The sequence below is a fragment of the Papio anubis genome, chromosome 7 (genome assembly GCF_008728515.1).
Source record: "Papio anubis isolate 15944 chromosome 7, Panubis1.0, whole genome shotgun sequence".
Classification (NCBI taxonomy): Eukaryota; Metazoa; Chordata; class Mammalia; order Primates; family Cercopithecidae; genus Papio; species Papio anubis.
In genome coordinates, this window is record NC_044982.1 from 1310323 (window position 1) to 1332023 (window position 21701).

Below are 21701 nucleotides of genomic sequence, written 5' to 3' on the forward strand. Positions count from 1 at the left end.
GGCTGAGGCAGGAGAATGGCATGAACCTGGGAGGCAGAGAGCCAGTGAGCCAAGATCTGACCACTGCACTCCAGCCTGGTTGACAGAGCAAGACTCCACCCCAAAAAATTATACAAATAAAATTAAAAAAAAAAAAAAAAAACTAGAAAAAGGGGCCATGCTGGCTCATGCCTATAATCTCACTTTGGGAGGCCAAGACAGGTGGAGGTCAGGAGTTTGGGACTGTTTTCCACAATATGAGAAACCCTGTCTCCTACTAAAAATACAAAATTGGGCCATGCGGGTGGTGGCCTGTAATCCGGGCTATTTGGGAGGCTGAGGCAACAGAATCACTTGAACCTGGGAGGCAGAAGTTGCAGTGAGCTAAGATGGCACCACTGAACTCCAGCCTGGGTGATAGAGCGAGACTCTGTCTCAAAAAAAAAAAAAAAAAACACCTAGAAAAAGGGCCAGGAGCGGTGACTCATGCCTATAATTCCAGCACTTTGGGAGGCCAAGGTGGGTGGCTCACTTGAGCCCAGGAGTTCCAGACCAGCCTGGGCAATGAGGCAAAAACCCATCTCTACAGAAAAAATTATCTGGGTGTGATGGCACATGCCTGTAGTTCCAGCTACTCGGGAGGCTGAGGTGGGAGGATCACCTGAGCCCAGGAGGTAGAGTCTGCAGTGAGGCTTGATTATGCTACTGCACTCCAGCTTGTGTGACAGAAGGAGACACTATCTCAATTTTTGAAAAACGAAGAAACTAGAAAAAGGGAACAAATTGAACCAAATTAAGCAGAAAGAAGGATCTAACAAAAATGAGAGCAGAAATTAACGAAATAGGGCCATGCACAGTGGCTCACGCCTGTAATCCCAGCACTTTGGGAGGTTTGAGACCTGAGTTTGAGACCAACCTGGGCAACATGGCAAAATTAGCCAGGCGTGGTGGTGTGCACCTGTAATCCCAGCTACCTAGAATGCTGAGGTAGAATGATTGCTTGAGCCCAAGAAGGAGAGGTTGCTGTGAGCTGAGATTGTGCCACTGCACTCCAGGCAAGACTCTGTCAGGAAGGAAAGACAGAAAGAATGAAAGGAAGGAAGGAAGAAGGAAGAAAGGAAGGGAGGGAGGAAGGGAGGGAGGGAGGGTGGGAAAGAAGGGAGACAATAGAGAAAAATCAATACACCAAATTGAAAATCTCTTTGAGAAGGTCAGTAAAACTGATAAGACTCTAAAATGATGAAAAAAAGAGAAAGACAAAAATAATCAAAATCAGGGACATGGATGTGAAAGGGCATGAGGACCCTTTTTGAGGTGTTAGATCCTTTTATTCTATTTATTTATGGAGACAGCATCTCCCTCTGTCACGCAAGCTGGAGTGTAATGGCACATTCATAGCTCACTGCAGCCTCAAACTCCCTGGCTCAAGCAATCCTCCCACCTCAGCCTCCCAAGTAGCTGGGACTACAGGCATGCACCATCACGCCTAGCTAATTTTTAAAATTTTTTTATGGAGACACGATCTCACTATGTTACCCAGGGTGGTCTCAAACTCCTGGGCTCAGGTGATCCTCCCACTTTAGCCTCCCAGAATTTGGGCATTATAGGCATTAACTGTTTATCATCTTACTTGCATGGGTGTGTACACTTATCAAATAACACTTGGGTCAAAAAATAAAAGGGAAATTATGAAATCTAAAAAAATAAACATAGGCCGGGTGCAGTGGCTCACACCTGTAATTCCAGCACTTTGGGAGGTTGAAGTGGGCGGATCACCTGAGGTCGGGAGTTCGAGACTGAGCTGATCAACATGGAGAAACCTCGTCTCTACTAAAAATACAAAATTAGCCAGGTGTGGTGGTACATACCTGTAATCCCACCTACTCGGGAGGTTGAGGCAGGAGAATCACTTGAACCCAGGAGGCAGAGGTTGCGGTGAGCCAAGATAGCACCATTGCACCCCAGCCTGGACAACAAGAGCGAAACTCAGTCTCAAAGAAAAAAAAAAAAGTATTGCCCGAGTGTAGTGGCTCATGCCTGTAATCCCAACACTTTGGGAAACTAAGGCAGGAGGATTGCATGGGCCCAGGAGTTCAAGGTCAACCCAAGCAACATAGTGAGATCCTGTCTCTACAAAGAAATTTAAAAATTAGCTAAGGGGGATGGTGTATGCCTGTAACTCCAGCTGCTCTGGAGGCTGAGGCAGGAGCATCACTTGAGCTCAGGAGAGTAAAGCTACAGTGAGTCATGATTGTGCCACTGCACTCCAGCCTTGGCGACAGAGTGAGACCCTGTCTGAACCAAAAAAGAAGGAAAAAAAAAAAAAAAACTGGCCAGGCACAGCGGCTCAGGCCTCTAATTCCAGCACTTGGGGAGGCCAAGGCGGGTGGATGACCTGAGGTCAGGAGTTCGAGACCAGCCTGGCCAACATGACAAACCCCATCTCTACTAAAAATACAAAAAATTAGCCAGGCTTGGTGGCAGGAGCCTGTAATCCCAGCTGCTCGGGAGGCTGAGGCAGGAGAATCGCTTGGACCAGGGAGGCAGAGGTTGCAGCGAGCTGAGATGGCGCCATTGCACTCCACTTCAGCCTGGATGACAGAGCAAGACTCTGTCTCCAAAAAAAGAAAAAGAAAAAGAAATGTTGTGTGCATCTGTAATCCCAGCTACTCGGGAAGCTGAGATAGGAGAATTGCTTGAACCTGGGAGGCAGAGGTTGCAGTGAGCTGAGATCATGCCACTGCACTCCAGCCTGGGTGACAGAGTGAGACTCTGTCTCAAAAAAAAAAAAGAGAAAAATAAATGTTCCTTGGGTAACAAGAATATTCCCTAGAACCTCTACAGCTTTTAGTCACAATGATCATTTATTCTAAAATTACCAGGTGTGCCAGGAAACAGGATCATATAAACCAAGAATAAACAACAGACATAAATCCATAGGTTGCCAAGTATTGAAATTACTAGTACAGGCCGGGCATGGTGGCTCACGCCTGTATTCCCAGAACTTTGGGAGGCCAAGGTGGGAGGATCACAAGGTCAGGAGATCGAGACCATCCTGGCTAACACAGTGAAACCCCCATCTCTACTAAAAATACAAAAAAATTAGCTGGTGTGGTGGCGCGCCTGTAGTCCCAGCTACTCAGCAGGCTGAGGCAGGAGAATCACTTGAACCTGGGAGGCAGAGGTTACAGTGAGCCGAGATCTCACCACTGCGCTCCAGCCTGAGCAACAGAGTGAGACTCTGTCTCAGAAATAATAATAATAATGAATTAGTAGTATGTACCTTAAAACGTGATCAATATGTTCAAGAAAAATTAAGATGGAGAATTTAATCAGAAAATTGGAATCTGTAGAAAAAGAATCATATAAAAATTCCAGAACTGGGCTGGGCGTGGTGGCTCACGCCTGTCATCCTAGCACTTTGGGAGGCCAAGACAGGAGGATCACGAGGTCAGGAGATCGAGATCATCCTGGCTAACATGGTGAAACCCCGTCTCTACTAAAAACAAAAACAAAATTAGCTGGGCGTGGTGGCGGGTGCCTGTAATCCCAGCACTTTGGGAGGTCGAGGCGGGTGGATCACGAGGTCAGGAGATCGAGACCATCCTGGCTGACACAGTGAAACCTCATCTCTACTAAAAATAAAAATTAAAAAAAAAAAAATTAGCCAGGTGTGGTGGCGGGCGCCTGTAATCCCAGCTAGTTGGGAGGCTGAGGCAGGAGAATGGTGTGAACCCAGGAGGCGGAGCTTGCAGTGAGCCAAGATTGCGCCACTGCACTCCAGCCTTGGCCTCCCAAAGTGCTGGAATTACAGGTGTGAGCCACCACATCTGGTGGTGGTGCCGCACACTTTTTTTTTGTTTGTTTTTGAGATGGAGTCTCACTCTGTCACCCAGGCTGGAGTGCAGGGGCGTGATCTCAGCTCACTACAACCTCCGCCTCCCGGGTTCAAGCCATTCTCCTGCCTCAGCCTCCCGAGTAGCTGTAATTACAGGTCCGTACCACCATGCCCGGCTAATTTTTGTATTTTTAGAGAGACGGGGTTTCACCATGTTGGCCAGGCTGGTCTGAAACTCTTGACTCCGTGATCCGCCCACCACAGCCTCCCAAAGTGCTGGGATTACAGGCATGAGCAACTGCGACTGGCCTAATTTTTGTATTTTTAGTAGGGATGGAGTTTCACCATGTTGGTCAGGCTAGTCTGGAACTCCTGACTTCGTGATGTGCCCACCTCAGCCTCCCAAAGTGCTGGGTTTACCGGCACTGAGCTGGCCATGAGCAACCACGCCTGGCCTAATTTCTTTTATTTATTTATTTTTTTTTGAGACATAGTCTCACCCTGTTGCCCAGGCAGGAGTGCAGTGGCACAATCTCGGCTCAAGCTCCTCCTCCCGGGTTCACGCCATTCTCCTGCCTCAGCCTCCCAAGTAGCTGGGATTACAGGCACCTGCCACCACGTTCAGCAGCTGGATGGGGAGAAGGCCAGAGGAGGGGCCTACACTGCCCACACCCAACACAGAATTTAGTTTGGTGCTGTTTTTCTTCAGCACCTTCAAGACATCATTCCATCATCTTCTCACTTCCATCATCTCTGCTGAAAAAGTCCACCTGATATGGCTTGGATCTGTTTCCTCAACCAAATCTCATGTGGAACTGTAATCTCCAGTGTGGGAGGTGGGGCTGGTGGGAGGGGATTGGATCACAAGAGTGGGTCCTTCATGAATAGCTCAACACCATCCCCTTGGTGCTGTCCTGACAGACTTCTTGTGAGTCTGGTTCTTTAAAAGTGTGTGGCAAGGCCGGGTGCGGTGGCTCATGCCTGTAATCCCCGCACTTTGGGAGGCCGAGGCAGGTGGATCACGAGGTCAGGAGTTCCAGACCAGCCTGGCCAACATGGCGAAACCCCATCTCTACTAAAAATACAAAATTAGCCAGGCGTGGTGGTGCATGCCTGTAATCCCAGCTACTCGGGAAGCTAAGGCAGGAGAATCGCTTGAACCTGGGAGGTGGAGGTTGCAGTGAGCCGAGATCGCGCCATTGCACTCCAGTCTGGGCAACAGATGAAGGCTCTATCTCAAAAACAACAACAAAAAAGCCCGGACGTGGTGGCTCGTGTTTGTAATCCCAGCACTTTGGGAGGCCAAGGCAGGTGGATCACCTGAGGTCAGGAGTTCGAGACCAGTCTGATCAACATAATGAAACCCTGTCTCTACTAAAAATACAAAAAATTTTCTGGGCATGGGGGCAGGCACCTGTAATCCCAGCTACTTGGGAGGCTGAGGCAGGAGAATCGCTTGAACCTGGGAGGAGAAGATTGCAGTGAGCCAAGATCGCGCCACTGCACTCCAGCCCGGAAAACAATGTGAGACTCCGTCTCAAAAACAAAACAAAACTAAAACATTCTCTTGCACTGGAGCAGGCAGTGTATGCTCCCCAGACCCTTCTCCATCTCCAGGACCATCTCCTTCTGGCTGCGTGCGGCATGCTGGTGCTGGCTTCCCCTCTCAGAAGTCTGCAGAGCTCCTAGTGCTGGCGATCGCAAGTCCAACCAACAACCACCACCAACCACGTGTGTTTCTCTGGGTGGGTAAGGTGTGTGGCTGGTGATGCTTCTCAGTGCGTTCCCAAACCCTCTCTCCAGGAGTGCAGCTTTCTACGCCCCTGAGTGTGGCAGGAAGCAGTGACTTGCCTCTTACAAAGACAGTGTGGTGGCCAAGAGGGGAGGTGAGTCACAGAAGGCCTTGCAGGCCAGGTGTGTGGCTCAAAGCACATGGTAGAAGGTTAGGTATGAGGTCATTTATGTATAGTTTTCAAACATGCAAAACAATAGTGTACATTGTATATGGATAGTATAAAATCTGTTTGGCACTGATGACCATCCAAAGCTGGGTAATGGTTACCTTTGGGCAGGAAGGGAGGAGAACTGATTCTGACAGGCTCAGGGGCTGTGTTCCAGCAATGCCAGAGAACCTCCAAGATAAAACAAAACAAACAACACCCCAAACTAAAAGAACAGAGCCAAGTCGGGGGCAGATCTCAAATCAGTGAGGAAAAAAGATAGACTCCTCAGTAAGGTTGGGATTTCCGTGTATACGAGGAAATGGGTAAATTGAATCCAGACCTCACACTGTTTCTAAAACCAAATTCCAAGTAGTATTCAGAGCTAACAGTAAAAACAAAACCACAAGACTACTGGAATCAAATAGAAAAGAATATTCTAAAATTCCAGCAAATATCTGTCATGGGGATGAGTGATGCTGGCATCTGAACCCACTCCTCAGGGTGACGCCTTCTTGCCCTCCCAAAGTGGCCAGTGCCAACCCCATCACCCCCACTGCTTGGATGGGTCATGGGAGCATGCAAAACCACCTTGGAGACTCAAGCCAGAAGAATTTCTCTGCTCCAAAAGGCCTAAACTAGTGGCTTTTCTTTTTTTCTTTTTTTTTGAGATGGAGTTTTGCTCTTGTTGCCCGAGCTGGAGTGCAATGGCATGATCTCAGCTCACCAAAACCTCTGCCTCCCAGATTCAAGTGATACTCTTGCCTCAGCCTCCCGAGCAGCCAGGATTACAGGCATGCGCCACCACGCCCGGCTAATTTTTGTATTTTTAGTAGAGATGAGGTTTCTTCATGTTGGTCAGGCTGGTCTCGAACTCTCAACCTCAAGTGAGAGTTCGGCCTCCCAAAGTGCTGGGATTACAGGCATGAGCCATGTGCCCGGCCGGTTTTCTTTATATATATGTGTGTATATATATATATATATATTTTAGTAAGTTTTTTTTTCTTTTTTTATTTTTGAGACAGAGTCTCACTCTGTCGCTCAGGCTGGAGTGCAGTGGTGCGATCTCAGCTCACTGCAATCCCCACCTCCTGGGTTCAAGCAATTCTCCTGCCTCAGCCTCCCGAGTAGCTGGGACTACAGGGGCCTGCCACCATACCTGGCTAATTTTTGTATGTATTTTAGTAAGATTTTTCAAGCATACCTAAAAGTAGAGAGAAAAAGACCCAAGGATCTCAGCCACACCAAAGTGTATCATTTTCACATATTTGCTGTTTGGTTCTGTTCTTTTTTTTTTTTTTGAGATGGACTCTTGCCGTCTTGCCTAGGCTGGAGTGCGGTGGCACGATCTCAGCTCACTGCAACCTCTGCCTCCCAAGTTCAAGCATTCTCCTGCCTCAGCCTCCACAGTAGCTGGGATTACAGGCATACACCACTACACTCGGCTGGTAATTGTGTTTTTTTGTTTTTTGTTTAAGATGCAGGCTCACTCTGTCGCCCAGGCTGGGTGCAGTGGTGCAATCTTGGCTCACTGCAACCTCTGCCTCCTGGGTTCAAGCGATTCTCCTACCGTAGCCTTCCAAGTAGCTGGGATTGCAGGCATGTGCCACTACACCCAGCTAATTTTTGTATTTTCAGTAGAGACAGGGTTTCACCATGTTGGCCAGGCTGGTCTCGAACTCCCGACCTCGTGATTCACCCGCTTCAGCCTCCCAAAGTGCTGGGATTACAGGCATGAGCCATGGCGCCCTGCCAATTTTTGTACTTTTAGTAGAGACAGGGTTTTGCCGTGTTGGCCAGGCTGGTCTCGAACTCCTGACTTCAAATTATCCGCCTGCCTCGGCCTCCCAAAGTGCTCTGATTACAGGCAGGAGCCACCTCGCCTGGCCTAATTTTTGTAAAGAGGGAGTTTCACCATGTTGGCCAGGCTAGTCTCGAAGTCCTGACCTCAGGTGGTCTGCCTGCCTTCACCTCCTAAAGTGCTGGGATTACAGGTGTGAGTCACCGCGCCCAGCTGACTTTTTTTTTTTTTTTTTTTTTGTAAGAGACAAGGTCTCCCTCTGTGGCCCAGGCTGGAGTGCACCACTCACTAGCAGCTTTCTCCTCGGGGCTCAAGCAAGCCTCCCTCCTCGGCCTCCCACAGTGTTGGGATTGCAGGCACGCACAGGCGTGCCAAACCCTGTTGGCATTTTGATTGGGATTACATCATTTTACACACCGACTTGTAAATAATTTATGTATTTACAACTTTGCTTCCACGTAGGAATGGGGTAGTTTATTTTTTAAATTTAGTTTGAACTCCTTTTAGGTCCTACAGTCAAGGTTTAGATTAGAGTTTTAAAAAATGGGATTTTGGCTGGGTGCAGTGGCTTACGCCTGTAATCCCAGCACTTTGGGTGGCCGAATCACTTTATGTCAGGAGTTCGAGACCTGCCTGAGTAGCATAGCAAAATCCCATTTCTACTAAAAATACAAAAATTAGCCGGGCGTGGTGGCAGGTGCCTGTAATCCCAGCTACTCCCCCAGGAGGCTGAGAGAGGAGAATCGCTTGAACCTGGGAGGCAGAGGTTGCAGTTGGCCGATATCTCGCCACTGCACTCCAGCCTAGGCGACAGAGTAAAGACTCCGTCTCAAAAAAAAAAAAAAAAAAAAAGGGTGGGAAGTGGGGGGTGGGATCTTGCGCATTTCCCTTTTTCTTTTTTTTTTTCTGAGACGGAGTTTCACTCTTGTCCCGTCACCCAGACTGGAGTGCAATGACGCGATCTCGGCTCACTGCAACCTCCACCTCTCAGGTTCAAGCGATTCTCCTGTCTCAGTCTCCCGAGTAGCCGGGATTACAGGCGCCCACCACTAAGCACGGCTAATTTTTTTGCATTTTTAGTGGAGACGGGGTTTCGCTATGTTGGCCAGGCTGGTCTCGAACTCCTCACCTCACGTGATCCGCCCGCAAAGTGCTGGCATTACAGGCGTGAGCCACCGCGCCAGGTCGCGCATTTCTTTTTAGACTTATTCCTGGGTATGTCACGGGCCCTATGGCGATTATGAACCGCATCTGCAGATATTTGAGGGCGTGCGCAGCCAGGGTTCCCACTCTGGGCAGGGGGCACAGCGAGGTGACTCACGGGAAACCACAGGTGGCCACGAACGACTGCTAGAAAGTGGGAATTTTAGGAAACAGAAAACGGGGAATAGCGGGGCGCACGGGGAAGCTCCAGAACCAGGGCGAGCAGAGGGGCGGCCGCCGCAAATGCGGAGGGCGGGGCAGGGTGGCCCGGGGCGGGTGTCTCCGCCTGCGCGGCCAGGCCCCCCAGCGCAGCTGTCCTGGCCCCGCCCACCACTCCCAGAGCGCCGGGTTGGGTCCTAGATCGCCCTCAGGAGCCAAGGCCCCGCCCACCACGCTCGGCCCCTTGCCTCAGGCCCGGCTCACAGTTCGGGTCGAGACCCAGGCTCCGCCCCCTTCCCCGCCCACAGTTCCAGTTCCCTTCGCAGGCCGAGTCTCTGTACTTGAGGCCTCGCCCGCCACCCTCAGCCCCGACCCCGGTTCCGAGTCCTCAGGCCTCGCTCGCCGCTTGAGACCGCGCTCACTATGCGAGGAGGACCCTCCCCTGCCCCGCGTCCAGCTTTAGTCCCCGACTGTGCTCATCGCCAAGGGCCCGCCCACTGCCTTAGGTCCAGTCGCCAGCCTCTGGTCCCGTCCCTGGCCGCACTCACTGCGAGGCCCCGCCCACAGCTCTAATCCCCGGCGTCGCCCGCCACTGAGGCCCCGCCCCCAGCTCCTGTCCCGGGCGGTGCTCACCGCCGTGGCCCCGCCCCGAAGCGCCAGTTCTCGGCTGCCCTCACCGAGAGGCCCCGCCTCCGGCTCCGTTCCGCCGAAGCCCCGCCCCCGCGGGCCGCCCCTCCTACGCCGGCGCGCCGCACGGGAGGCCAGCTCGCTCACTGTGGGAAGACCAGGGCCGCGCCGGGCCGGGAGGTCGCGGCTCCAGTCCTCGCGTCCCCGCTGTGGTCCCGGTGCCTGTCCCAGTCCCGCGGGCGCGGCCGTTACGGGCGGCGCGGCCCCGGCGCGCGCGGCGAATCTGTGGCTGCCAATCGGCGGGCGCGGGGCCTCGCGAGAGCGGCGAGGCCTGGGCGACTGGGCCTGGGCGGGCGGCTGGGCCTGGGCGGGCGGCGCGGGCTGCTCCAGAGGCTCGGGCGGCTTGGGAGGCTTGGGAGGCTCCGGGCCCTGCCCACGCGTTCGCCGGCATGACGGGCCGCGTGTGCCGCGGTTGCGGCGGCACGGACATCGAGCTGGACGCGGCGCGCGGGGACGCGGTGTGCACCGCCTGCGGCTCAGTGCTGGAGGACAACATCATCGTGTCCGAGGTGCAGTTCGTGGAGAGCAGTGGCGGCGGCTCCTCGGCCGTGGGCCAGTTCGTGTCCCTGGACGGTGAGTCCCGCGGGCTGGCGCTGCGCGGACTTCCCGATGCGGCTTAGGCGGGCTGGAGGCGGTGGCGGCGCGGCCCGGACCCGCGCCTCGGTACCGCCCGCTCTGTCGGGGCGCACGGTTCTGCGCCGTCTTGGCGCGAGTGTGGATCCTCTTGGTGCGAATGTAGATCCTCTTGGCGCTCGTGTGGACCCCCTTGGCGCGAGTATGGACCCCCGTGGCGCGTGTGGACTTCCTCGACACACGCGTGGGCCAGGGCAGCCAGCACAGGGAGGATTGAGGACAGCCTGGGGAGCCCAGAAGGCCCCTCAAGCTGTCCCTCACTGTCAGTCTCTGTGCCTGCAGTTTTGTTTTCAGCAATGTCTGGTACTTAGCATCCGATTGCTGCTGCCCTTGGCTTTGGCGGTTCCCGGGCGGATGTCCTAGGGCCACTCAGGCTGCTGCAGGCCTGGGAGGGGACGTGTCAGGGATGAGCAGTATTGTGAGCTGGGGATGGACCCCAGTCTGTGGAAGGAGCTGGACTGTGGCTAATTTCAGGTGGTTGTGAATAGAGCTGCTGAAACGATTCATGTGCAACTCTCTGTGTGAACATACGTTTTCATTTCTTTGGGGAAGTTAGCTATATGTTTAACTCTATGGGAAACTGTCATGAACTGTTTTGTGATGTGGCTGTGCCGTTATGCATTCTCGCCAGTTGCTCCATATCTTCATCAGCACTTGGTGTTGTCGAGGTTTTTATTTTGGTTGTTCTAACAGGTGTGTGGCATCTCATCAGAGTGGTGCTCTGTATTTCCCTACTGGCTGGTGATGTTCTACCTCATTAGGATGCTTATTTGCCATGCCCGAATCCTCTTTATTGAAACGTGTGCTCAAGTCTTATTTTTCATTTATCTTGAGACAGGATCTCACTCTGTGGCCTAGGCTGGTGTACGATGGCCCAGTCATGGCTCACTGCAGCCTTGAACTCCTAGGCTCAGGCAGTTCTCCTGCCTCAACCTCCTAAGTAGCTGAGACTACAGGTGCATGCCACCACGATGTGTAATTTTTTTAAATTTTATTTTTAGTAGAGACAAGGTTTCTATGTTGCCCAAGCTGGTCTCAAACTCCTGGGCTCAAGTGATACTCAAGCCTTGGCCTCCCAAACTGCTGGGATTACAGGCGTGAGCCACCACACCCTGACTCTCATTTTTTGTTTGGGTTATTTTCTTATTGTTGAGTTTTGAGAGTTCTTTGTGGATCGTAGTTACAAGCCCTTTGTTGTATATGTGATTTTTCAAAGCAGAAGTTTTCACTTTTTTGTTTGTTTGAGACAGAATCTCACTCTGTGGCCCAGGCTGGAGTGCAGTGGCACAATCTCGGCTCACTGCAACCTTTGCCTCCCAGGTTCAAATGATTGTCGTGCCTCAGCCTCCCAAGTACCTGGGATTACAGGCGTGCGCCACCTCACTTGGCTAATTTTTGTATTTGTAGTAGAGACAGGGTTTCACCATGTTCGTCAGGCTGGTCTTGAACGCCTGACCTCAAGTGATCTGCCTGCCTTGGCCTCCCAAAGTGCTGGGATTACAGGCATGAGCCACTATGCCTGGCCTAAATGTGGTCCATCTTGACCTAAGTTTTGTATAAGGTGTGCTTCGTAGGTTGAGGCTCGTTGTTTATGTGGAGGTCCCGTTGTTTCAACACCGTTTTTTGAAAGACTGCCCTTTGTCCACTGAAGGCCTTTGCTCCCTCAGCTGTGCTCACTGGGCCCCGTCCGTGCAGGTCTGCCTCTGGGCCTTGTGTCCTGCCCTGTTGATCAGGTGCTGTTTCCTTTGTCAGCATCACAATTTTTTACTGTACCTTTTATATTGTCCTGAAATCAGATATTGTGAGTCCCCCAACCTTTGTTCTTCCTTTTCAAAGTTGTAGCTATTAATTTCCCTTTCCCTTTTTAATTTTAGAGTAAGTTTGTATCTGTAGGTCACATATTATTATCTGAAATGCTTGGGACCAGAAGTGTTTTGGATACTGGATTTTTCTGATTTTGGAATATCTGCATTGTAATTACTAGTTGAGCATCTCTAATCCAAAAATCTGAAATCTGAGATGCTCCAGTGAGCATTTCCTTTGAGCATTGTGTTGATGCTCAAAAAGTTTCATGTTTTGGAGCATTTATAATCTCAGATTTTTGGATTTGGGATGTTCAACCTGTACAAAAGTCCTGGTGGGGTTTTCATTGGAATCGCATTAAACCTTTCGATAAATTTAGGGAGATCTGACGGTTTTTCTTTCTTTCTTTCTTTTTGTTTTTTGTTTTTTTTTTTGAGACGGAGTCTTGCTCTATCGCCCCGGCTGGAGTGCAGTGGCCGGATCTCAGCTCACTGCAAGCTCCGCCTCCCGAGTTTACGCCATTCTCCCGCCTCAGCCTCCCGAGTAGCTGGGACTACAGGCGTCCGCCAACTCACCCGGCTAGTTTTTTGTATTTTTTGGTAGAGACGGGGTTTCACCGTGTTAGCCAGGATGGTCTCGATCTCCTGACCTCGTGATCCACCCGTCTCGGCCTCCCAAAGTGCTGGGATTACAGGCTTGAGCCACCGCGCCCGGCTTCTTTCTTTCTTTTTGAGATGGAGTTTCACTCTGTCACCCAGGCTGGAGTGCAGTGGTACGATCTCAGCTCACTGCACCCTCCGCCTCCCGAGTTCAAGTGATTCTGCTGCCTCAGCCTTCTGAGTAGCTGGGACTACAGGCGCGTGCCATCACGCCCAGCTAATTTTTGTATATTTTTTAGTAGAGACGGGTTTTCACCATATTGGCCAGGCTGGTCTCGAACTCCTGACCTCGTGATCCCCCCACCTCGGCCTCCCAAAGTGCTAGGATTACAGGTGGGAGCCACTGCGCCTGGCCAACAGTTTTTCTATGTTGAATCTTGTAGTCCGTGAACACAGTGTATGTCTACATTCATTTAGGTTTTCTTTGATATAGTCTATCAGTATTGGGTAGTTTTCAGCATACAGCTTCTGGGCTTTTTTTTTGAGATGGAGTCTCGCTCTGTCACCCAGGCTGGAGTGCAGTGGTGCGACCTCAGCTCACAGCAACCTCCACCTCTTGGTTTCAAGTGATTCCCGTGCCTCAGCCTCCCGAGTAGCTGGGATTACAGGTGCACACCACCACGACTGGCTAATTTTTGTATTTTTAGTAGAGACAGTGTTTCACCATGTTGGCCAGGTTGGTCTTGAACTCCTGACCTCAAGTGATCCGCCCACTTCAGCCTCTCAAAGTGCTGAGATTACAGGCATGAGCTGCCATGCCCGGCCCTCTGGACGTTTTTTAGATGTGTACCTAAGATCTATTAGGTGTTATTGTAAGTGGTATTTTTTAAAATTTAGTTTTCAACTCTTCATTGCTTGTTTATAGAAATATGGTTGATTTATGTGTGTTATCCTGTTTCCTATGGCTTTGCTAAACTTACTTGTTCTAAGACTTTTTTTTCTTTTTTTTCTTTTTGAGACGGTGACTTGCTCTTGTTGCCCAGGCTGGCGTGCAATGGCGCGATCTCGGCTCACTGCAACCTCCGCCTCCCGGGTTCAAGCAATTCTCCTGCCTGAGCCTCCCAAGTAACTGGGATTACAGGTGCCCACCACCACACCTAGCTAAGTTTTTGTATTTTTAGTAGAGATGGGGTTTTGCCATGTTGGCCAGGTGATCCACCCACCTCGGCCTCCCAAAGTGCTGGGATTACAGGTGTGAGCCACCACACCTGGCCCCTAAGGTTACTGGCCCTCCTTAGGTTTGTTGTTGTTTTGTTTTTTGAGATGGAGTGTCATCTGTTGCCCAGGCTGGAGTGCAGTGGGTGCACGATCTGGAAGCACTGCGATCTCTGTCCTGGGTTCAAGCGATTCTCGCTGCCTCAGCCTCCACAGGCAGCTGGGATTACAGGGCTACCTCCCACATACCTGGCTGTGGCTTTGTATTTGCTTCAATAGAGGCAGAGGTTTTCACCATGTTGGCTGACTGGTCTCAAGTCCTGATCTCAGGTGGTCCTCATGGCCTCCCAGTAACAGGTTACAGATGCAAAAGCCACTGCGCCTGGCCTTTTTTTTTTTTTTCTTTTTTTTTGAGACAAAGTCTCACTGTTGCCCAGACTGGAGTGCAGTGGTGTGATCACAGGTCACTGCAGCCTGGAACTTCTGGGTTCAAGAGATCCTTTCACCTCAGACTCCAGAGTAGCTAGGACTACAGGCGTGCACCATCATGCCCAACTAATTTAAAACATTTTTTTTGGTGAGGGAGACAGGGTCTAGGGTCTTGCTCTGTCACCCTGGCTGGAGTGCCATAGTCATGGCTCACTACAGTCGTAACCCCCTGGGCTCCAGTGACCCTCCCAGCTCAGCCTCCTGAGTTGCTGGGACTACAGGCACGTACCACTATACCCAGCTAAGTTTTGTATTTTTCTTGTAGAGATGGGGTTTTGCCATGTTGACCATGCTGATCTGGAACTCCTGGGCTCAAGTGATTCTCCTGCCTTGGCCTCTCACTAGGATGACAGGCGTGAGCCAGCGCCAATTTTTTTTTTTTTCTTTTTTTTGTAGAGATGTGGTCTTGCTTTGCTGCTCAGGCTGGTCTCGAACTTTTGGCCTCAAGGCATCTTCCCACCTTGGCCTCCCAAAGTGCTGGGATTAGTGGCGTGAACCGCTTTGCTCAGCCCTGGATGTTCTGTTGAGGGTTCCTGCTGATGCTTGCATGGGATATTGGCCTGTAGTTTTTCCTGTAGTGTACTTGTCTTGGATATTAAGGTCCTGCTCCTTATGGAATGGGTTGGGAAACGTTTCCTCTTCTGTTTTCTGGAACAGATTATGTAGAGTTGGTGTTCTCTGTTTCTGAAATATTTGGTAGAATTCATCAGTGTAGCCATCTGGTCCCAGAGGTTTCTTTCTCAGACGATTCTGCACTGTGGTTTCGGCTTCTTTTATCACTGTGGTTCTAGTTGTATTTGAGATTTTGTGTCTCATCTGGGGTGAGTCAGCCGCTTGTGTTTGGAGAAATTGGTCCACTTGACTTAGTGGTTGAATTTGCCCAGAGAGTTGTTTGAAGCATTCCCTTATCCTTTTCATACCTGCGGGGTCCACAGTGGCCTCCTTTTTCCTTTTAGATGTTGGTGTTTTGTGTCTTTTTTCCCCTTTGTCTCTCTGGCTAGAAGTTGATCAGTTTTTTTTAATCTTTTCTAAGAACTGGCTTGGGTTTCATTGAGTTTTCTATCCTGTTCTGCCCTCCCCATCGTCTTCCGTGCTCATACTCCCTGGGTATCTTCCTAGGACTGCTGGGCACAGAGTTTGCAGCTGTGTCACAGTTGCCAAGACTTTGATGCCCGTTGGGATGATAACAACAGTAATAAAAGCAAGTTGTCATGGCAGCAGACGCAGGGTTTCCTGGGCAGGCACAGTGCTAAGTGCATTCGGGCCTGGTGATGGCGCACTGCCCTTACTGTGCCCTGCTGGGGGAGGACGGTGATGTGGAGCAGTGCAGAGCTGGAAGTCTGTCACCCGGGCGCTATCAGAACAAGCTCAGAGCCAACACTGTCAGGTGGCCCCCCAGGCACACTCTCTCAAGGGAGGGGCAGGCCCAGCAACCAACTGTGGTGGTCCTGGGGGAAGTGCTGCGAGGCGGCGTGTTCTTAGCACCTGGGGACCGGCACAGGCGGTGCCTGGGCCAAGAGTGGGAAGGAGAGAGGGCATCTGTTGCTCTGGGCAGCCCCTCTGTCTCCCAGGCAGTCTCTCTAGGTGCCCACTTGGCATCCTCCCTCCCTCGTCACAGTGGTGATCACACGGGGCTGGAAACCTTGGTGGCTTCTCAGTTTCCCTAGCACACAAGTAGGCCTCGGCCGCCCCTTGCTCCATCTTCATCTTGAGAGCTGAGCTTTCTCTTTGAGCTGTCATTTTCTAGGTCCCAAGGCCACTGTCTTTCCTAGGTGTCTTGCCTATTCATTGAGAACTAAGCCTGACACAGCCTCATAGTTTACTCTGGAATATTTAACTAAGGCATCAGGGCAGGTGACCAGAGACCTTAGGACAGTCCCAGGAGGGTCCTGACCTTGGAAGCCAGGCCCCGCGGGGGAAACGACACTGGTGCTCCAGCGTTCCAGGGCTGCCCGAGCAGAGACTGTGCAGAGAGAAGGTGGATGTCTGAGGACAGGCTCAGTGTGGCTGGAGGGGCCAGGCGGACAGTGGAGCTGGGGACTGTTGGCCTGGGGCCTTGGCAGTGCCCTGAGGAGGTCGTCTGCTCCACAGAGGCAAGGCGGGACTTCCCTGTGAGCCCACGTCAGTGTCCTGCGCTATGTGTGCCCTGAGGCTTCCCTCTGCCAGCAGCTGATGGTAATGGCGCCCACACCCCTGCCCCGCAGGCAGGAACTCGAGCACCTGGGAGCCCCCACACCAGGCATCCCGGGCTCCTGCTTGCGGGGGGTCCCTTGTCCTCCTGCGCAAGGAGCAGCACACCTCAGTGTCACCAGAACTTGTGGTTGTGGGGAGCATTTCCCATAATCACAACTTTCAGTGGCTTCGCAGTTAGAACTTTGAAGCCGGGGTGTCCGTGAGTGCTGCTATTTTCTGTTTGGGGTCCTGATGCAGCCGAACCTACTTTGTGACATGGCTGCATGTCACCCGGCGCTGGCCCTGGAGAGGGGCACAGGAGGCGGAGCTGCCCTTGCCTGCTGGGAAGCTCCCTTTGCCTCAGCGAAGGATGTGGCCAGCCAGCCTCTTCCTGTGGCCTGGGGCTCTGAGCATGGGCCTGGGCTCCTGGTGCGGCTCTCGTCCCGAGAGTGGAAGGCTCCAGGCTTCTGCCTCTGCTCCGTGACCCTCAGAACCCTAAATTGCGGCTGAAGGTACCTACCCTCAGGAAACGGGTGGATTCTGTCCCGTTGGCATCTGGGTGAGAGAGGAAGCCGCTAGTTAGCCTGCAGCGTGACACACGTCCTGTTTTCGTAACCGAATTGTAATCACTACAAAACCGGCTCCTCAGCAGTGGCCTGGGGAAGGGGGTCTGGGCCTGGGAAGGGGTCTGGGCTTGGGGAGGGGGTGTGGGCCTGGGAAGGGGTGTGGGCTGTCGTGCCCGACCCTGTTTGTCAGTGCTCCTCCCAGATGTCTGATGCTGCTGCGTCCAGCCCCACCAGTAGGCACATGCCCTGTGTACCCGGGTCCCCATCCCCAGCACTCAGGGATGCACTTCGGTCTGGTCCAGCCTCCTTTGGGCATTCAGCTGTGGGACCCCTGAATTCCTCTCCATCCATTACTGCCCAGCCAGCCAGGCCTCCTACAGGTGTGTCCCCTTAAAAAGAAGTTTCCAGCCAGGTGTGGTAGCCCCTGCTTGTAATTCCAGGATTTTGGGAAACTATGGTGGGAGGATCACTTGAGGTCAAGAGTTTGAGACCAGCGTGGGCAACATAGTGAAACTGTCTCTACAAAAACTAAAAAAACAAAACAAAGCAAAAAAACCCCAAAAACCTAAAATACAAAAATTAGCTGGGCATGGTGGTGGGCGCCTGTAATCCCACCTACTGGGGAGACTGAAGCATGAGAATCGCTTGAACCTGGGAGATGGAGGTTGCAGTGAGCCAAGATTGTGCTATTTCTCTCCAGCCTGGACGACAGGAGCGAAACTCCATCTCCAAAAGAACAAACAAAGAAAACATTAGCTAGGCATGGTGGCACAGGCCTGTGGCCCCACCTGTTTGAGAGGCTGAGGTGGGAGGATTCCTTGAGCCCGAGAGGTTGAGGCTGCAGTGAGCCACTATGGTGCCCCTGCACTTCAGCCTGGGTGACAGAGTGAGACCCTCTCTCTTTTCTTTCTTTCCTTCCTTCCTTCCTTCCTTCCTTCCTTCCTTCCTTCCTTCCTTCCTTCCTTCCTTCCTTCCTTCCTTCCTTCCTTTTCTTCCTTTTCTTCCTTTTCTTCTTTCTTTTCTTTCCTTCTTTCCTTCTTCCCTTCTTCCTTTCTTCCTTCCTTCCCTTCCTTCCCTTCCTTCCCTTCCTTCCCTTCCTTCCCTTCCTTCCCTTCCCTCCCTCACTCCCTCCCTCCCTTCCTTCCTTTTCTTTCCTTTCTTTCAGATGCAGTGTCTCTCTTGTTGCCCTGGCTGGAGTGCAACGGTGCGATCTTAGCTCACTGCAGCCTGCGCCTCCTAGGTTCAAGCGATTTTCCTGCCTCAGCCTCCCAAGTAGCTGGGATTACAGGCATGCGCCACCACACCTGGCTAATTTTTGTGTTTTTAGTAGAGACAGGGTTTCGCCATGTTGGCTAGGCTGGTCTCAAACTCCTGACCTCAGGTGATCTGCCCACCTTGGCCTCGGAAAGGTCTGGGATCATAGGCATGAGCCACCACGCCTGGCCAGACCCTGTCTCTTAAGAAAAGGAAGTTTCACAGCAGCAACAGAAAACCTTCAGTTAAATTTGTTTTTTTTTTGGACGGAGTCTTGGCTCACTGCAACCTCCGTCTCCTGGGTTCAAGCAGTTCTCCTGAAACTGAGCTCACCCCGTTAAGTTAAATGAGCATGTGAGTATTAAAGGTTATTGCTTTCCCATGTTGGAAGCATCCTGGAGTGAAATGGACGACAGTGCTGTGCTGGATCTTTCAGGACATGGAGGGCCCCTGGCCCGCCTTTCTGTCTGGTGCACGGTATGGGGTGTTGCTGGCTTTGTCAGAGCTCAGAGGTGCCCCTGCAGCCTCTGGCCCTCTTCTGGCTCTGGTGGAACCGCAGGTCCTCGCCTGCTGTCCACAGGAGGGCAGTCTCAGCCAGGCCCCACAAGACCTGGCCCCTTCCACACGTTAGTTCCAGCTAACAGGAGCTAGCACATGTTTTTTGTTATAGAAATGCACTATGAAAAATATCAAATGTTTTTAGAAGTAGAAGGCATCATAGCGGTTTCAGCCAGAGGTGGCACTTTCCTCTTTCACCCTCCCTGTGGGTTAGTGTTCTGAGGTTTCACACTGTCCGCATGTGTCCTGTGCGTGTGCCTGCAAGTGTGCACGTACTAGGGTGTGGGGGAAGCAGAAGCCAGGAGGCGCTCCCAGACAGGTGCAACAGCATGGCCCCAGGGAGGGTGACCGTGGTGTTGGGGTACAGGGAGAACAACACCGGGACAGGAAATAGAGGTCCTGGGGTGTGAGGAGGGGACAGGAGGCTGGAGGGTGCAGGAAAGAGTGAGGGAGGAGGGAGGGCAGAGGTGGCAGGTGGAGTGTGGAGCTGTGAACGCACGCAGCTTTGCAATGTGTTGTGGTGCAAGCTGTTGGGCATGGGTCAAGGAGTGAAGAGATTGCGTGAAACACAACCAGAATCGAAATCATGTCTGTAATTTAGTGTGTCATCTCACTGTGGCCTTGTTCTGTTAGAAGCACTCCTGCTGCCCACTGTTCCTAGGCAGGGAAACGTGGCTATATTGGAGGCTGCACGGCGTCCCCTGTTCTTGGAAAGTGGGACTTCAGGGGCTTTCCATTTATTTATTTACTTTTGAGACAGAGTTTCATTCTTGTTGCCCAGGCTGGAGTGCAATGGCTCGATCTTGGCTCACTGCAACCTCCGCCTCCCAGGTTCAAGTGATTCTGTTGCCTCAGCCTCCCAAATAGCTGGGATTGCAGGCATGTGCCACCACGCCTGCCTAATTTTGTATTTTTAGTAGAGACAGGGTTTCTCCGTGTTGGTTAGGCTGGTCTCGAACTCCCGACCTCAGGTGATCCAACAACCTCGGCCTCCCAAAGTGCCGAGGTTACAGGCATGAGTGACTGCGCCCAGCTGGCTTTTTGTAATTTGATCCTTGTCCTTTTTCTAATGCAGTTTATTATATGAATTATTTATTAAAAACTTTGTATACGCTGATTAGAATATGCGAGACTGTCTCTCAAAAAAAAAAAAACCCAATAAATAAACACTGCTCATGAAACAACTCTGAGGGAGGGTCGGAGATGCAGGCACCTTGAGCTCAGCCTGAGGAGGCCTGGGCCAGATTTCTGCAGAATTTAGAGTTGGCTCATCAGTGCTGCTCAAAGCCCCCTTATTCCAGCATGGGTCTCCCCTGAGCCCTGCGTTGCTCCCTGGCCTATCTTCTGGATTCTCATGTCAGCAGGCACCTCACTGTGACACTGCCAGGTCCTCTCTAGCCCCCATAAGGAGACACCACTGCGACCTGCTCCAGCTTCTCTTATTTTATTATTTTTTGAGACGAGTTCTCACTGTGTTGCTCAGGCTGGAGTGCAGTGGTGCCATCACAGCTCACTGCAGCCTCCACCTTCTGAACTTAAAACGATCCGCCTGCCTGGTCTGGGACCACAGGCTTGCGCCACCACACCTGGCTAATTTTTTTTTTTTTTTTGTAGAGATGAGATCTTGCTATGTTGTCCAGGCTGGTCTTGAACTCCCGGGCTCAAGCAGTCTTCCTGCCTCAGCCGCTCAAAGTGCTGTGATTACAGGTGTGAGCCACCACGCCTGGCCTGTTCTGGCTTCTTTTCTTTTTCGAGATAGGGTCTTGCTCTGTCACCCAGGCTGGAGTGCAGTGGCACAATCTCAGCTCATTGCAGCCTCGACCTCCTGGGCTCTAGTGATCCTCCCACCTCAGCCTCCTGAGTAGTAGGACCACAAGCAGTTGCCACCATACCTGGCTAATTTTTTTCAGTTTCATTTGTAGAAATGAGTCTCCCCGTGTTACCCAGGCTGGTATCAAACTCCTGGGTTGAGCGATCTTCCTGCTCTGGCCTCCCAAAGTGTTGGGACCACAGGTGTGAGCCACCATTCCCGGCCACTCCTCCAGCTTCTTTTTTAAATTTATTTTTATTTTTATTTTTTGAGACGGAGTCTTGCTCTGTCGACCAGACTGGAGTGCAGTGGCATGATCTCAGCTCACTGCAACCTCCGCCTCCTGGGTTCAAGCGATTCTCCTCCCTCAGCCTTCCGAGTAGCTGGGATTACAGGCACCTGCCACCATGCCTGGCTAATTTTTTGTATTTTTAGTAGAGACGGAGTTTCACCCTGTTAGCCAAGATGGTCTCGATCTCCTGACCTTGTGATCCACCCACCTCGGCCTCCCGAAGTGCTGGGATTACAGGCGTGAGCCACCGTGCCTGGCCCTGCTCCAGCTTCTTGAAGGCCCCTAGGTTTGTGGCAATTTTTATGGCAGCCACAGAAAACTAGTACATAGATCCCAGTTGTGACAACCCAGGCAGTCTCCAGGCACTTCCCTCATCCTGGCATCACCTTTGTTGGAGAAGCCTGTGCTCAGTGCTGGTGCCCCTGCTGCCAGCTGTCCCTGTGGCCACGTTACCCACCAGGAGGCCAGCTCTGGGCCTCAGCCTGAAGGAGGCCCGGGCTTTGCCTCTGCTGCCAGCAGGGAAAGCTGAGTGCCACCTGACCCTGTTCAACTCTGAGTTCCTGGACAGGCCCAGCGGCTGCCCCTTGATCTCTTCAAGATTTTCTTGGCTGCTCTAGTTCCTTTTTGCTTCCAGCCGAACTTTAGAATCATTTTACTGGAGTCTTTAAAGAGTGTTGTTGGTATTTGTTTGGGATTCAGTTAC

At 51.9% G+C, this 21701-nt stretch overlaps 1 protein-coding gene across 1 annotated transcript in view; it reads left to right on the forward strand.

Annotated features, from left to right (window-relative positions):
* The first annotated feature begins 9322 nt into the window (after positions 1 to 9322).
* The window catches only part of LOC116275932 (transcription factor IIIB 90 kDa subunit-like), a 41065-nt gene continuing 28686 nt past the window's right edge, over positions 9323 to 21701 (forward strand). The window contains exon 1 of the mRNA XM_031669027.1: positions 9323 to 10180. Coding sequence (XP_031524887.1) covers positions 9997 to 10180 — 184 coding nt within the window. The 5' untranslated portion in view covers positions 9323 to 9996. The remainder of the gene's footprint in view (positions 10181 to 21701) is intronic.